The sequence below is a fragment of the Arachis ipaensis genome, chromosome B6 (genome assembly GCF_059453495.1).
Source record: "Arachis ipaensis isolate K30076 ecotype BB chromosome B6, ASM5945349v1, whole genome shotgun sequence".
Taxonomy (NCBI): Eukaryota; Viridiplantae; Streptophyta; class Magnoliopsida; order Fabales; family Fabaceae; genus Arachis; species Arachis ipaensis.
Genome location: NC_142441.1, coordinates 48,444,711 through 48,461,190, shown reverse-complemented (window position 1 = coordinate 48,461,190; position 16,480 = coordinate 48,444,711). Strand labels below are relative to the sequence as shown.

At 36.2% G+C, this 16,480-nt stretch overlaps 2 protein-coding genes across 2 annotated transcripts in view; both read left to right on the top strand.

The window, feature by feature from the left end:
* The first annotated feature begins 5,193 nt into the window (after window positions 1-5,193).
* LOC107624649 (uncharacterized) overlaps window positions 5,194-16,480 on the top strand; it is a 38,267-nt gene continuing 26,980 nt past the window's right edge. Inside the window, exons 1-2 of the mRNA XM_088489251.1 lie at window positions 5,194-5,222; window positions 5,364-5,430. Coding sequence (XP_088345377.1) covers window positions 5,194-5,222; window positions 5,364-5,430 — 96 coding nt within the window. The remainder of the gene's footprint in view (window positions 5,223-5,363; window positions 5,431-16,480) is intronic.
* On the top strand, window positions 5,635-9,344 carry LOC148555475 (uncharacterized). Its single transcript, XM_088489680.1, has 5 exons — window positions 5,635-6,345; window positions 6,967-7,393; window positions 7,541-7,619; window positions 7,996-8,767; window positions 9,324-9,344. Exons 1-5 carry the CDS (start codon window positions 5,635-5,637, stop codon window positions 9,342-9,344), a joined length of 2,010 nt encoding a protein of 669 aa, XP_088345806.1.

The following is a 16,480-nucleotide window of genomic DNA, read 5'->3' as shown; positions in this document are numbered from 1 at the left end:
GGTTTGTACTTGTACCCTTTTCAATTTTAATGTTAATTATTTTTAGCCTTTTGTGATTGAAAAATGATGGTAATGTACTATATTGATTTTGTTTTAAAGTATTTCTTTTGTTTAAATATATAATATTTTAATTTTCTTCTACATTTTTAATGTCTTGTTTAAGTATTTCTTTTAAATAGTAAATGATGAGTAGTATAATAATGTAATTCTAACATCTAGATTAATATTTTAAAAATAATATTGACATGTTTGTGGAGGTTTGAAACCCCATAGAATAGCTGTTTTTTTTTTTAAAATATAAATTTTTTTTGTGGGGGGTTTTGAACCGCCACAAACATTAACCAAGAACTGCCACAAAATGCTAGCACAGAACCCCCACAAAAGGGATAGAAAACCGTCACTAAATGACATTGTGGGGGTTGTGAAAAACCGCCACAAAGGAGCTCGTGGCACCTCAAATTTTGGAGATTTTTGAAACTGCCACAATTCTTTTTGTGGGGGTTTGAAACCTCCACAAGTAGGAAAAAAAACCTCCACAAATAAACAAAAATTATGTAGTGAAGGTTGGAGATTGTTAACAAAGCCTAATTCTCTAGTGAGCAAGATATACAAAAGCAAGTACTATAGATTTTCATCTTTTCTAAAAGCAGAACCGGGACAGAACCTATCATGGGCCTGGAGAAGCCTATTGGAAGGTAGAAAAGTACTTGAGAAATGAGTAAGGTGGAAAGTGGGCAGAGGGATATTAATCAACATTTATGAGAACTCATGGCTCGAACTATTCAACCCAATCTCAATCCATCAACAAATCAACTCTCAATCAGATTTAAGATGGGTAAATCAATTACTCAACAACAATAGGTAATGGAATGCAGAACTCATTAGAAGCAATTTTAGAGCAGACATAGCCTTAGCAATCATGCAAACACAAATAGAAGAATCTGAGGAATACTACGTTACCTGGAGCCGTGACTCAAAAGGACAATATACGGTAGCTTCCGGCTACCAGGTGGCTTTCAATTTCTACCATCAACCAGCAGAACAACTGTAACACCCTACCACACTGAGCTTTACGCTTAAGCCGTAAATCAAAGGTGGTGTGGTATTACGACCTCTACAATAATATGTATACATATAATAGCAGAAAGATTATAATATACTAGGAGCCTTGAAGAATAGATGAAATAAAAATCGTGAAATAAAAGCGCAACGCTCAAGAAACGAGTTAACTTGCGTGCTAAGGAAACTATAATTAATAAGCATAAGATAACAAAAGTAGGAATAGAGGGCCAAATATACAGAATATCAAGCTCCTAACTCAACCTGCGAAGTCAAGACTGGCCGGAGAATATTTACACCCATATATCACTACAACATTTTGGGTCTATGGCTACGGTTTTTTTGGTCATGGTAAAAAACCGTGACCGAAAAAAAAAAAGCTATGGTCACGGTTTTTAGAAAAAGGGTGACCATAGAGTACCTATGGTCACGGTTTTTTTAAAAAAGGGTGGCCTAAAAGGGTCTATGGTCACGGTTTTGCGGGGTGACCTAAAGGGGTCTATGGTCACGGTTTTTTACAGTGACCAAAAAGGGTTTATGGTCACGGTTTTTCAAAAAAGGGTGACCTAAAAGGGTCTATGGTCACGGTTTTGGAGGGTGGCCTAAAGTGGTCTATGGTCACGATTTTGGGGGGTGGCCTAAAAGGGCCTATGGTCATGGTTTTGGGGTGACCTAAAGGTGTCTATGGTCACGGTTTTTTACAGTGACCAAAAAGGGTCTATGGTCACGGTTTTTCAAAAAATGGTGACCTAAAAGGGTCTATGGTCACGGTTTTAGGAGGTGGCCTAAAGTGGTTTATCGTCACGATTTTGGGGGTAGCTTAAAAGGGTCTATGGTCACGGTTTTTTACGGTGACCAAAAAAGGTCTATGGTCACGGTTTTTTAAAAAAGGGTGACCATAGAGTACCTTGTCCAAAACGGCGTCATTTCTCTTCCTTTTAAAAATTCACATTTTTTTACCCAGACGACGTCGTGTAAACACCCTCCCTCCCCCCAACCAAAATCCCTCATCCCCCTAACTTTCCCCATTCCCTTGTAAGTTCCCCCCAAATTTCCCCAATCCTTCAGCTCGTAAGTTCCTAAGTTAGGGTTAAAAAAAAATGAGAACTGGCCAAGCCTTCTTTCCTGCCCAGCCACGCACCCTCCTCCCCTCTCTCGTCGTGCAAAACCCAGTCGCCGGTCACCAGCTTCGAAGCCCACTGTCCGTTGTCGTCTTGTTCCAACCCGTGAAGCTGGGCATCAGCTCCGCTTTGCACACCGTCCGTCATTGGCGTCCGTTGGGTCATCCTGAAGCTTGTCTCGAAGCCTCAAACCCGTCGCCATTTGTGTCATCGTTGTGGAAACCTCAAAGCTCTCCCCAAATCTGCGAATCGCCAGCTTCACGGGCTTGGTGTACAAGTGTCATTGTTGTGGAAGCCTCAAAGCTCTCCCCAAATCTACGAATCGCCAGCTTCATGGGCCTGGTTTACAAAGCCCTCAAAGCTCTTCGTGTTAGCACCTACTCACTCCATTGAGTATTCCAAGTAAGTTTCTTTCTTTTCTTTTCTACAAACACTCTGTTGCGTTTAAGATCTGTGTTGATATTTTCTCTTAAAGCATGCAACCTTAACTTTGGCATCTTTCTTAATGCAATAATGATTATACGTGGATCTATTGTAATTTGAATTATATCTACAATCATGCTTTCAAATCTATGAATTTTATCCTGCAAAATTGATTAGCATTGCAATACAATGTTAGTACTCTGTAAGAAATATTTTGATACATAAAGCAATATTTTGATACATACATACATACACTTATCTTGAAGACAAAACCACTAAAGCATGATTTTCTTACTCTTTCATGTTGGAATATATTGCAGACTTCTTCGACGTTCCATAGTCTTGTTTGTTGACCGCAATTTTTGCTAGACTCTTCATGAATGATTTTCCAACACATTTTTTTAATCAAGCTATGCATTTTTATATATTTTTCATTATTATATGAATAAATACTTATAAGAGAATTGTCTGATAGGCTTTTTATCCCTATGTCTGCAAAGAAACCACAAGAATTTAATTAGTTTAGTTTTTGCAATTAGCTAAGTTTTTTCAATTGATCTCATAATTTCAATTCTAATGAGCATTGATCTACATTCAGAGAGTCCCTTTAGGGTTGCTTTTTAGCTATATATCATATCCTATGATTCTAATTGAAAGTGTACTAATACATATAGGGATACCCTGTAACCGAAGCATAATAAATGGAATGCAAGTTTGACTTTTAACTTTCAACTTTTAAGGCTTGTAATTTGTTCATTTATTAGCTAGGGGCATATGCTTGTAATCTATTGTAGCACTACTGCTGTTGCTGCTTCTATTAATATGTCTAGTTATTTTAGAGGAATATTATGTATGATGCATTTATGCTTGTCTCTCATTACATTCTCCTTTTAAATGCGGCTGTTTTTTTTATAGTTTTAGTATATAAGTTTTCTAATTTCCTAATTTAGTACTTTATTCTATTTAGGATCATGTAATTGTTTAATGTTTTCCATGTGAAATGTGTGTCTTGGTATCATCTACTCTATTCTTAGTGCTTCAAATGAATGCTATGCTACCCTATTCTTACTGCTTCAAATGAATGCTATGCTGCAGATGTTTGGTGAAAAAGCTTTTGAGAAATATTGGAAAAGTTTAATTTCCTTTACAATCAGGGCATGTCTTCTAGTTTAGGATGCTTTAGGTGGGAGTGATTGAAAAAGTTACTGGTTAATCTGAGGGAATTTGGACATTGTGAGAGTTAAATAATTTGCATCAGTTTGTGGATCATGTATTTTTTATCATCTATAGGAAGTATCTATTTGAATGTTTTGAGTTATAAAATAGAATAAAACTAAGGAGCTTGCTATCTTCTGCGATGCAGAAGTTGGTCTTGTTATATTCTCCAGCACTGCAAAACTTTATGAATATGCAAACACAAGATTTCAACTTTCAACCATACTTCATCTAATTCATTTCCATCTTAATTAATAACCTTATATATATATATATATATATATATTTGATTTGTATGTGCTTATTATTATATATATAGTCTTATTAAGCTGATAATTAGTACATGATTTATCATAATAATATTATTGATGATTATGCATGACCGAAATCTTATATATCGATAGCCTTGTTACATTTCTAATTAACAACTTATAACAAGCTTTATAAGCTTAATAAAGCTAAGCCCTATTCTGTGTTCATCCGAAGACATAGCTGCAGAGAGAAGAGATCTAGTATCTTAATTAACTAGTATTCATCAGATACTTATTTTTTTTAGTCAATAGTCTTAAATTTGACTTTTGAGAATGAAAAAAATGGGGGTTAAAAGAACTAGCTATATCCCTTATTATAGGATCTTAAATACTCTAATAAAATTGTCTTTTCATATATAAATATGTTTTAAAACAGATAGCTTCTGTCATTTTACTTTTCATGCATTATTACTACCTTCCATCTTAAGTAAGTATATATAAACTGCAGAACTAACATTGAGAAAACTTTTCCTAGTCATGAAAATCAATTATATGGTTTATTCTATAATGATGATATACATAATTTGTTCAAAGAAGAAATATATTCATATATAATGTTTGGGGTATAGACCTTTTTTATCCTGCTCATATATAAGCTAATATAAGCTAAGGAGCAAGGATATCTCAAGATATTAGCTATCAATTATTATAGTAAGATTGTTTATATACTTCGATTTCGTTAACATAATAATTTCAGATTATTTAAGGATTTTTGTATCTATTTTTTTTATTTTTCAAATAGGTCTGTGTTTCCCAAGATATTTTCTAATTATTGATATGTAAAATCTTCAATTGTTAAATTGCATATATTTTCCAGAACATGTTTGATTATGTCTCATTTTAAGACTGATTATTTTCAAGAAGTTTAAAATAGAAATTATCTTGTATTTTATATTAATTCAGGATTAATATTTATTAAGTGATTATTTTGTTTACCTACTATTGAATGTTCTTTACCTTCCTTTGATTTTTTTGTTTTGTTTTGTATACAGGATTATTTTTTTGGACTGGTAAAGACAAAAGGAGTTTACTAGTTGTTGTGGCACAGTGCATAACAACTTCAAATGGCATCTCAAAATAAAGGAACTAAGCAGTAAGTTTATATCATTCTTGTCATATAAAATAATTTGATCTTCTATTTATTTAGGTAGTAAGTGTGTATATGGTAGCTAAATTGTCACTATAATTGACTTATTAGATCATATTTAGTAAGTTTAGATATTTGTATTATTAGATTTAATCATGTTTTGTCAAAAGATTGGATGGATTCACCAAGATTTGAGAACGAGTACATAGACAGTGTAAATAGTTTTTTAGAGTTTGCCTTCGTAATTGGAAAACCAGTTGGAAAAGAAATCCAATGTCCGTGTGCAAAGTGTGAAAACACTTATTGGCATGAACGAGACGACGTATATGAGCATCTTATTTGCTATGGGTTTGTCGAAGGTTATAAACGATGGATTAATAATGGGGAATCAGTAATCCCAATAGTTGTAGATAGTGACATGGATGATCGAGGTGGCCTTGATGATATTGACGGGTTGATGCATGATGCATTCGAAAATACAGCAAATCTTGAAGAAGGGAACAGTAGGTTGAATGAAGATGTGAAGAGATTTTATAAGCTAGTAGACGAAGCAGGTCTAGAATTATACCCGAATTGTACTACTGGATTTTCGAGATTATCATTTATCATTCATCTTTATCACTTGAAGTGTTTGCATGGTTGGAGTAACACATCTTTTACCTTCCTCTTGGAGTTATTGAAAGAAGCTATACCTGATTTGAACATTCCCACTTCTTTTAATAAAGCTAAGAATATGGTTAAAGACTTGGGTCTTGACTATGAAAAGATTGATGCATGTCCTAATGACAGCATGCTGTATCGAAATGAGTACATAAATGACTCAGTTTGCCATATCTGTGGAGAGTCTCGATATAATCAGACTCCGACTACGGACGGCAACAAAGATGACTTTGCGCTTCCGAATAAAGTTCATAAGGTTGCTGCGAAAACCTTAAGATACTTTCCTTTGATACTAAGGCTTAAAAGGATTTTTATGTGCCCAAACACAGCAGAGGCGTTGAGGTGGCATGATGAGCAGCGTTTGAAAGACGGTTGCATAAGGCACGCTGCTGACGGCCAAGCATGGAAGAACTTGGATAGTCGCTACCCAAACTTTTCAAAAGAACTTCGCAACTTGAGGCTTGGTTTGGCAAGTGACGGTTTTAATCCTTTTCGAACTATGAACGTGTCACATAGCACATGGCCAGTTGTCTTAATGGTGTACAACCTTTTCCCTTGGATGTCCATGAAGTCAGAATATTGCATGCTCTCTTTACTCATACCTGGACCTTGTTCACCAGAAAATAATATTGATATTTTTTTGCAACCATTGATCGAAGAGCAGAAGGAGCTATGGGTGTCAGGGATAGATACATATGATTCTTTTAAGAATGAAACTTTTTAAATGCATGATGCACTTCTTTGGACAATCAATGATTTTCCAGCGTATGTGATGTTGTCCGGTTGGAGTACGAAAGGGAAGTTAGCTTGCCCTTGTTGTAACCATGATACTTCTTTTTGTTACTTCAAAAATAGCTAAAAGACAGTTTACATGGACCATAGGAGATTTTTGCCAGTTGATCATGCATGGAGGTCTAACAAGAAATCTTTTAATGGAAAAACAGAATTCAGGGTCCACCACGAATGTTAACAGGTGAAGAGGTTCTAGATATGCTAAAGTCAGTAGATAATGCCTCTGGGAAGACACAAAGCAAAAGTAAAGGCCAATGGAAAAAAAAGATTAATCTTTTTTGAGTTACCATATTGGTAGCATTATATGATCAGGCACAACCTTGATGTAATGCATATCGAAAAAAACATAGTCGGCAGTATAATTGGTACCTTATTGGATATTCCTGGAAAGATAAAGGATCATGCGAAAGCTTGTTATGATCTTAAGGAGATGGGCATTCGAAAGAATCTTCACCCAATAAATACGAAGGATGGCAAAAGAACTAAACTTGCTAGAGCATGCTTCTCCATGACCAAAGGGGAGAAATCCATTTTTTGTGAGGTTTTGAAGAAAACAAAATTGCCTGATGGAAGTGCTTCAAACATTTCTCGTTGTGTACAACAAGAAGAGAGAAAGCTTTACGGTTACAAGACTCATGATGCTCACTTCATGTTGCATTACCTGTTGCAAATACCAATCAAGAGCATTCTTCTAGATCATGTTGCTGTTCCTCTAGTTCGCTTTTGTTCCTTTTTTGTCGGCTATGTCAAAAGGAAATCTCTTTAGAAGAGATTAATGGTTTGGAGTCAGAGATTGTAGAGACTTTGTGTCAGTTGGAGAGGATTTTTCCCTACCTTTTTTGATATAATGGTTCATTTGCCTATTCATTTAGCTAATGAATTAAGGTTAGGTGGTCTTGTCCAGTTTCGATGGATGTATCCGATTAAGAGATACATGTGCACACTAAAAGGGTATGTACGTAATAGAAGTCGTCCAGAAGGATCAATTGCGGAGGGTTATTTGGCTGAAGAGTGTTTAACTTTTTGTTCAAGATATTTGCATGAGGGAGTGAAAACAAAATTCAATAGAGTATCTCAGAATAATGATGAAGGCACTTCAACTAAAGATCCTGATTCAAATTTGTTCACAAACAAGGAAAGTCCATTGGGTGGAAAAAAAAGGGCAACTAATTATTTTGGACGAGAAGTCACTCCTTCAAGCTAATGCATATATATTGAACAATTGTGTTAACGTGGAGCCTTACGTGAGGTAAATTTGCACTTCACATTAGTTCTATTCTTTAGACTAATTTTGGTAGTATTACGTAATAATATACATCCCTTGTAGAGAACATGGTGAGCAACAAAAGCAAGACAAGAGGAAGCGGAAGTGGAACGTCGTTAAAGATCAGAATGAAGACTTTATAGAATGGTTTACAGGACGTGCCATGAAGGATGATGTTCCCAGTTGGATACGACAGTTGGCTAAGGGTCCAAATAAAGTTGCAAAATCATTTTTTGCTTATGTCGTCAATGGGTACAGATTTTATACTAAGCGGCGAGAAGTGATGCGAAAAACGCAAAATAGTGGTGTCACTGTGGTGGCTAAAACTACAAGCTTTGCGAGTGTTAAGGACAAAAAACCAATCAAGGCCAATATAAGATATTATGGTAGAATCATGGATATTATTGAGTTAGACTATTATAGCCAATTTAAAGTTGTGTTATTTAAGTGTGAGTGGTTTATGGGTGAGGAAGATGATTATGGTTTGACATATGTTCATTTCAACAAAAGATGTTACCAAGACGAACCATTTGCGTTGGCAAGCCAAGCACACCAGTGCTTTTATGTGAAAGATCCATATATTCTCCAAAAGCATTATGTGATGAAAATGGTTCCAAGAGACTTGTTTAACATTGGTGTCCAATTACAGTTTGACCCTAACATAAGAGAGCCACATGAATCGGCGAATAGTCCGATACCCTTAAGTGATATTGGTGAGGTAGACTTGGTTAGACAGGGTGTGCAACCTACTATTGTTGATGTGACACCGAACAAGATCAAACCCAAAGACAAAGAAATAGGGTCTGATGATTTTGACAGCGATGCTGAAATTGAGGTAGTACACAAATTGTCCATGATGCTTTATTTTTTAACTTATTTTCAAATGCATTACCATAGCCCTCTACCCAAAAAAAGCCTGGTGCTTAATATGAACCAAGAGTGAAAATTTGGAGAAAGATATAAGGTGTTCCACCAGGCATCTATATAATCATAATAAGAGTAGTACTGTGGTTCAAATTTTCTAGTAAAACTTTTACAATGAAAGGGAGGGTTTTCCCATTCTGATAATGTCATTACTTTCATAATCTTAATTTTTGAGAATATTGTATCTTTTGCGGTTTAGTCTTTATTATGAGTTAATTCAATTGATCCTGTGTCTACTAGGATAAATTCATAAAAGGTTCGGGTTTTTTGGATGTTTGTTGGAGGATAGTGAAAAGTATTTGGAAAAACTGTTTTATAAAGGATTCTTCTATCCATCTTAAACCATTCTTTCTCTAAAGCCATTATTTTTAGAGGTATGCATTTGTCATGATAAGGATGTTCTTCAGATAATGGTTTAGTTTCAAACAAATCTGATGGCTGCAATAATATATATCTGTTAACTGTAGGGACCTCATATAAGCTTTTAGTTGATGCTGATGATTTTTCACTTTTAACAACCTATGACATAGTCAAGGGTTTGATAGATAATTGTTTATCTTGTAGTGGAGTTGCTAGTTGGTCCATAATCTTCACTGCTTGCATGTTTCTTACTCATTTATACCTTGCAAAAATTCTCTTTTTAGAAAATCAGGTAATGCATTTGATTCTCCTTTAATATGCTCAATAGAAAAATCAAAGCATGATAATATAGCTTGCTATCTAGCAAATATTTGTTTAGAAACTAGATTTTTAACATCATTTTTTAATACACTAGGGGCTGCTTTGCAATTAGTTCTGATTAAGAAGGTTCTATTGAATAAGTCTTCTTGAAAATGTGAAACACATAAGACAATGGCTAATATTTCTTTTTTAATAGTAGCATAATTTTTCTGGGCTGAATTCCATACACCCGAATGATATTTAACTATTTGTTCTTTTGAGGAGTTTGGAAGAACTTGTTTAAGTATTCCTCCATACCCTAATTCGGAGGCATCTGTTTCTACGATTAGACTTGCCTTAGGGTCTGGTATACTCAAACAAGGAATTTTTTTTACTAAATATTTAATTTTTTGAACTATTTTAGACATGTCTTTTGTCCAAGGAGGGGGCTGTTTTCTTAGCCTTTTATACAAAGGTTCACATAAAGTTCGTATTCCTAGTAGAAATTCAGCTACATAATTAAGACATCCTAAAAATCTTTGTAATTGTTTTTTGTCGATAATTTCATTCGGAAATTTTTCTGCAAATTCAACAGATCTCTTAATCGGAGTAATTGTTCCTTGGAAAATTTCATATCCTAGAAACCTTACTTTTGTTATAAATATGTTCATTTTCTTTTCAGATAGGACAAGACCATTTTTTTTATAATATTAATAAAATTTTCTAGGTGTTGAATATGCTGGTTTATTCCTTTAGAATATACAAGAACATCATCTAGGTAGATGATGCACATAAACTAGTTATGCTACGATTTAGGAAATTGCACGATCGGCAAAATTCCTTCCGGCAAGTGCACCGGTTATCGTCGTCAAGTAAAAACTCACAATAGAGTGAGGTCGAATCCCACAAGGATTGGTTGAGTGAGCAATTCGGATTAGAAGTGTGTTCTAGTTGAGCGGAATCAAGAATTGAGATGATAATTGCGGAATGTAAAATTGGCGGGAAAAGTAAATGACAAGAAAATTAAATGGCTGAATCTTAAATTGCATGAATTAAAGAGCAGAATGTAAATTGCTGAAATTAAAAGGGAATGGGGATGATTGCAAGAATTGAATTGCAGAATGTAAAGAGAAAGTGGAAATCAGAAATGGGGAATTCATTGGGTTTAGGAGATATTGAAATCTCCGAATCAAAACATGTAAATCTCTTCCTCAACCAATGCATTCATTAAATTTTGCTTGGCAATCTTATATGATTGGATCCCAATTCCTTGGCTCACCAATGCTCTCTAAAAACAAACAAATTCCCAATCCCTTGGTTTAAATGTTCATAAGAAGAGATGATGCTTGATCACTGATTATACCACACAATTTCATGAACCACAATTTGGTAGGATTACATGTCACAATATCCATCCAAACCCCAATCCAATCCACTGTGAGAAAGCTTCTCTAGCATGAATCCTCCATTCCTTTCCCAAGGCTCCGAAGGATTCCAAATATGAGTAGTCTCTTTCCCAAGACAACTACTCAATGGAATTAGATCGAGAAGCTTTCTAACAAATTTCAAGAGAAAAGATTGAAGAAGAAGATAAACTATTATTGATTCATTGAATTACAATAGAGCTCCCTAACCCAATGAAAGGGGGTTTAGTGAATCATAGCTCTGAATTCAATTACAAAGAAAAGGAAACTAGCTAAAAGTGAAAGTAAAAGTCCCCTCTAACTTAACTTCTATCCTATTTATACACTTTCTATATTGAGCTTCAGTTGTGCTTCTTGGGCTTTGAGGCCTCTCCTTGCTTTTCTTTTGCCTTGGGTTTATGATCCATAATCTTGATGAGGTTGTTGATCCAAGTCCTGTAACATTTATTGAGCCAACTTAGTGATAATCAAATAATGACACATGACTCAATAAATTGAGATTTCAAACTCATCAATCCTTCAGGCCCAATCCCATAAACCATGATATTCAATTGGGTTTCATACCAAAGTAAGTTTAAGTTAATAATTGTGCTCAAAGACTAACTTAAATCACAATATTTTTGGCCCAGAAACCCTTTTCAAGAGTGGCGTTTAAGTTGTAGTTTAAGCTTAAACTGCAACTTAAACGCCAGACACTTCCAGTGAGGCCATTTGTAGAGGCACGTTTAAGCTTTAGTTAAGGTTAAACTGAAGCTTAAACGTGGAAATGGAAGAAGGTAGCCCTGGAGAGTAATGTAGTCGAACACGTTTAACCTCCAGTTTAAGGTTAAACTGGAGGTTAAACGTGGAAAGGGAATGAGGCATCCTGGAGGTCGAACACGTTTAACCTCCAGTTTGAGGTCAAACTGGAGGTTAAACGTGGAAAGGGGTGGAGGCATACTGGAGGTCGAACACGTTTAACCTCCAGTTTGAGGTCAAACTGGAGGTTAAACGTGGAAGCTTGGAATGGTGGCCCTGGAGGTGTCGAACACGTTTAACCTCCAGTTTGGGGTCAAACTGGAGGTTAAACGTGGAGGTGGAGAGAGCAACCCTGGAGTGAAAGAAAACGTCGAACACGTTTAAGCTCCAGTTTGAGTCAAACTGGAGCTTAAACGTGGAAGCTTGGAGAGAGCAACCCTGGAGTGGAGAAACTATCGAACACGTTTAAGCTCCAGTTTGAGTCAAACTGGAGCTTAAACGTGGAATGGCCCCTGGTACTCTTCCTGGTTCTGGCGTTTAACCTCCAGTTTGAGGTCAAACTGGAGGTTAAACGTGGAACTCCTCCCTGGGTGGCATACTCATTCTGGCGTTTAACCTCCAGTTTGAGGTCAAACTGGAGGTTAAACGTGGAGTGCTCCTTAAGTGAGGCTTTTCATTCTGGCGTTTAACCTCCAGTTTGAGGTCAAACTGGAGGTTAAACTTCAATCCCAGCATTACTTATCCTTCATGATTTTGGCGTTTAAGCTCCAGTTTAGGCTTAAACTGGAACTTAAACTCCACATGTGATATTCAAGCTTCCTTTATTGATTTTGTTGCTTCCTTGCTTAGCCTCTTCTTCCCTGAAATCATCCAAACAATTGCATCAAAGTCTTGCAAAATTCCATGAGAAATCTTTCATTCATAGCATTTAAGTAATATAACTAAAACTCATGGAATTTGCATCAAAATCATATTGTTTGGGATGGTTCATTACTTTGTTCTACATTTACCATTTTTGGTCACTTTAAGCTCAAGAAAATGCATAAAACAACTAAAACTAACAGAAAAATGCTAGTGAAACTAGCCTATGATGCCTTGGCATCACAACACCAAACTTAATACTTGCTTGTCCCTAAGCAAGTCCTGAGTTATTTGAGAAGAAAGTATGAACAGAAAGTAATTACATTGGCTATATTAGCAAGCATTTGAAGTTCATCAGAAGGGTTCTATGCAGAAAGTTGCAGCATCACTTTTTCATACTTATCAGGTAGGATTATCACTTTTTCATTGCATCCATCAAAAATTGCTATGGCCTCCTGTTATTCTTATGTCTTTGGCACTTTTCTTTTGTTTTTCTTTTCTTTTTCTTGGAGCTTCTTTTGCTCCTTGTTTGCTTAGTGTCATGTGTTGCACAAGCCTTTGGCATTTTCTTTTTCTTATCAGTGCACTACACATATCCACCTTAGGCATTTTAGTTCACATTTCTTCTTGAGACATTGGTGCCCAGCACCTCTTTGTGTGACTAAATGTTTTGTGTTTAGGTTGCTCTTGATAATGGACTTTTGGTTGATAATCCCGGGTTAGTTAACCCAAGTTACCAAGTGTTGAAACACTCCTCAGAACCTATTCATCCAAGCATATCCTTAATACAAAAACACCACAGGCATTTGTCTCAGAAGTTCAAACCATTGGTGCCTAGCTTATTTTCTCAATTTTTTTTGCTTTTTGGTTGCCTTTTTCCGTGGCTTTTTCTTCTCCTTTTTCTTTCTTTTTCATGGCCAAAGACATTTATTCATCAAGATCCATAGACAATTTTTACTTCTACATAAAAAATGATAATTCTACACTCTAATTTTTGTGATGTGACTAAACAATCAAGCATGCATACCACCACTTAATTCTACTTGATTTGTCACTAATTTAGCCAAGTTACTTTTGTTCAAACTTTTCTTTTATTTTTGAAACAGAACAAGCATGGCACGCACTTGTTTAAGAAGGTGAAGTTATATCCAAACATCTAGGCATTCACTTTATTCAAAGCAATTAACAAACAGACATACTAAAACAAACTACACATTCCAAAAAGATTCAACATTTACAGTTTAAACCAGAACACGCATGCTTTTGTTTGGCCTTTTTAAAGAATTATCAAGGAATAATACCACCTTGTGAAATTCCTTGTTTTCTCTTTGTTGACAGGAAACACTTTGATTTCTCCTTCTTCTTCCTAAATGTTGCTTCATGCTTTAAGGTTCTTGTATCCTTTCCTGCAAAGAGTAATGAAGTTGCTTGCTCCTCAAGCACTTAAGTGGTTAGCTCAACTATGTGTGGGTAAGCATCGGATTCTTAAGTTGGTGTGTGAACACCAAACTTAGTCTCCCACTTACTTCTCTGTGTTCTTTGAATCCTTGAGTTATCTTGGAATGATGTTGCTACTAAGGGTTTTAAGCATTTCTGTGACTGCTTAGAATAGTTGTTCCTTTCACATAATTCAAAGGTTGTTGTGTTCAGTTGATCTTTATGGTGGAACACCAAACTTAGAGTCACACATTCCCCTTTGACTTATGGATCCATGAATTCATTGTTTGGTGTGAAACACCAAACTTAATTCTTTGCAATGCACAGAAACTACTTTACCCTTTTTATTGAAACAAATAAAAGAAACAGCAACAAGGTATTACCTCAGGTTGGGTTGCCTCCCAACAAGCGCTTCTTTAACGTCATTAGCTTGACGGTCAGCTTCCTCAGTTGAGGTGATATTTAACTTTGTCCTTCTCCTCCACATCTCCCAAGTAATGTTTGAGTCTTTGACCGTTAACAATGAAGGTTCGTTGTGACTTTTCTTCCATGATTTCTACTTGTCCATAATTGGAGACCTTGGTGACAAGGAATGGTCCAGACCACCTTGATTTTAGCTTCCCTGGAAATAGCTTCAGCCTAGAATTGTAGAGCAATACTTTTTGCCCTTCTTCAAATTTCCTTGGGGCTATGTTGCTGTCATGCTTCTTCTTTGCTCTTTCTTTGTAAATTTTGGCATTCTCATAAGCTTCCGCTCTGAATTCTTCCAACTCTTGAATTTGCAACATCCTTCTTTCTCCAGCGGCTTTGTTATCCAAGTTCAGAAGTTTCAAGGCCCAGTATGCCTTGTGCTCCAACTCCAGTGGCAGATGACAAGCTTTTCCATATACTAGTTGGTAAGGCGACATTCCAATTGGTGTTTTGAAAGCTGTCCTATATGCCCAAAGAGCATCATCTAGCTTAATCGACCAGTCCTTCCTTGAAGTTCCCACAGTCTTTTCCAGGATTCTTTTGAGTTCTCTGTTAGATATTTCGGCTTGCCCACTTGTCTGTGGATGGTATGGTGTGGCTACCCTGTGTTTGACTCCATATTTTAGAAGCAATGCCTCTAATGGTTTGTTGCAGAAGTGGCTTCCTCCATCACTGATGATTGCTCTTGGAACCCTAAAACGGCAAAAAATGTGTTTTCTGAGGAAGTTCATGACTACCTTATTATCATTGGTTGGAGTTGCTGTTGCTTCAACCCATTTGGAGACATAGTCTACTGCCACAAGAATGTAATTGTTTGAGTATGAGGAGGGAAATGGTCCCATGAAATCTATCCCCCACACATCAAACAATTCAAGTTCCAGAATGAATTGTTGTGGCATTTCATTTCTTCTTGGCAAGTTCCCAGCTTTCTGGCATTCATGGCAGTGCTTCACTAATTCTTTTGCATCTTTGAAGATAGTGGGCCAATAAAAACCACACTGCAACACCTTAGCTGCTGTTCTTTCTCCTGCAAAGTGCCCTCCATAAGTGGAGCCATGGCAGTCCCATAAAACTTCCCTTCCTTCTTCCTTGGATATGCATCTTCTGAGTATGCCATCGGAACATTTTTTGAACAAGTATGGTTCGTCCCAGATGAAGTATTTGGCATCATTTACCAATTTCTTCCTTTGATGTTTGTTAAATTCCAAAGGTAAACTCCCAGTGGCCTTGAAATTTGCTATGTCTGCAAACCAGGGTGCTTTGTGAATTACCATGAGTTGTTCATCAGGAAAGCACTCATTTACATGTGTGCTTTGTGTGCTTCCTTCTTCACATGGTATCCTTGATAAATGATCTGCCACCTTGTTTTCTACACCCTTCTTGTCTTTGATTTCAATGTCAAATTCCTGCAACAAAAGAACCCATCTAATAAGTCTTGGTTTAGATTCTTGTTTAGCAAGTAAATATTTTAAAGCTGAATGATCAGTGAAGACAATGACTTTAGATCCAATGAGATAAGATCTAAATTTGTCAAATGCAAAGACTATTGCCAAGAGTTCTTTTTCAGTGGTTGTGTAATTCTTTTGGTTAGCATTCAAGACTTTACTGGCATAATAAATCACATGCACCAAATTGTTTTTCCTTTGTCCTAACACGGCCCCAATAGCAAGGTCTGATGCATCACACATCAGTTCAAAAGGTAAGTTCCAATCAGGTGGGGCAATGATAGGTGCAGAGGAAAGTTTTTGCTTCAAAAGATCATAGGCTAGCATGCAATTTTTATCAAATACAAAGGGTGTATCAGAGACGAGCAAGTTACTCAAAGGTTTTGCTATTTTAGAAAAGTCTCTAATAAACCTTCTGTAAAAACCAGCGTGTCCCAAAAAGCTTCTAACTGCCTTGACATTACTAGGTGGAGGTAGTTTTTCAATGATTTCCACCTTAGCTCTGTCCACCTCCATGCCTCTATTAGAGATTTTGTGGCCAAGGACTATTCCTTCTGTGACCATGAAATGACACTTTTCCCAGTTTAA

Bases quoted from the DNA above. Each gene is read 5' to 3' on its own strand.
- LOC148555475 (XM_088489680.1), top strand. From the start codon at position 5,635: ATGGATGATCGAGGTGGCCTTGATGATATTGACGGGTTGATGCATGAT. The intron at 6,346-6,966 runs GCAAGTGACGGT...CCATATTGGTAG, and splicing joins GCAACTTGAGGCTTGGTTTG to CATTATATGATCAGGCACAA. The intron at 7,394-7,540 runs GTTCCTTTTTTG...CTATTCATTTAG, and splicing joins TGTTCCTCTAGTTCGCTTTT to CTAATGAATTAAGGTTAGGT.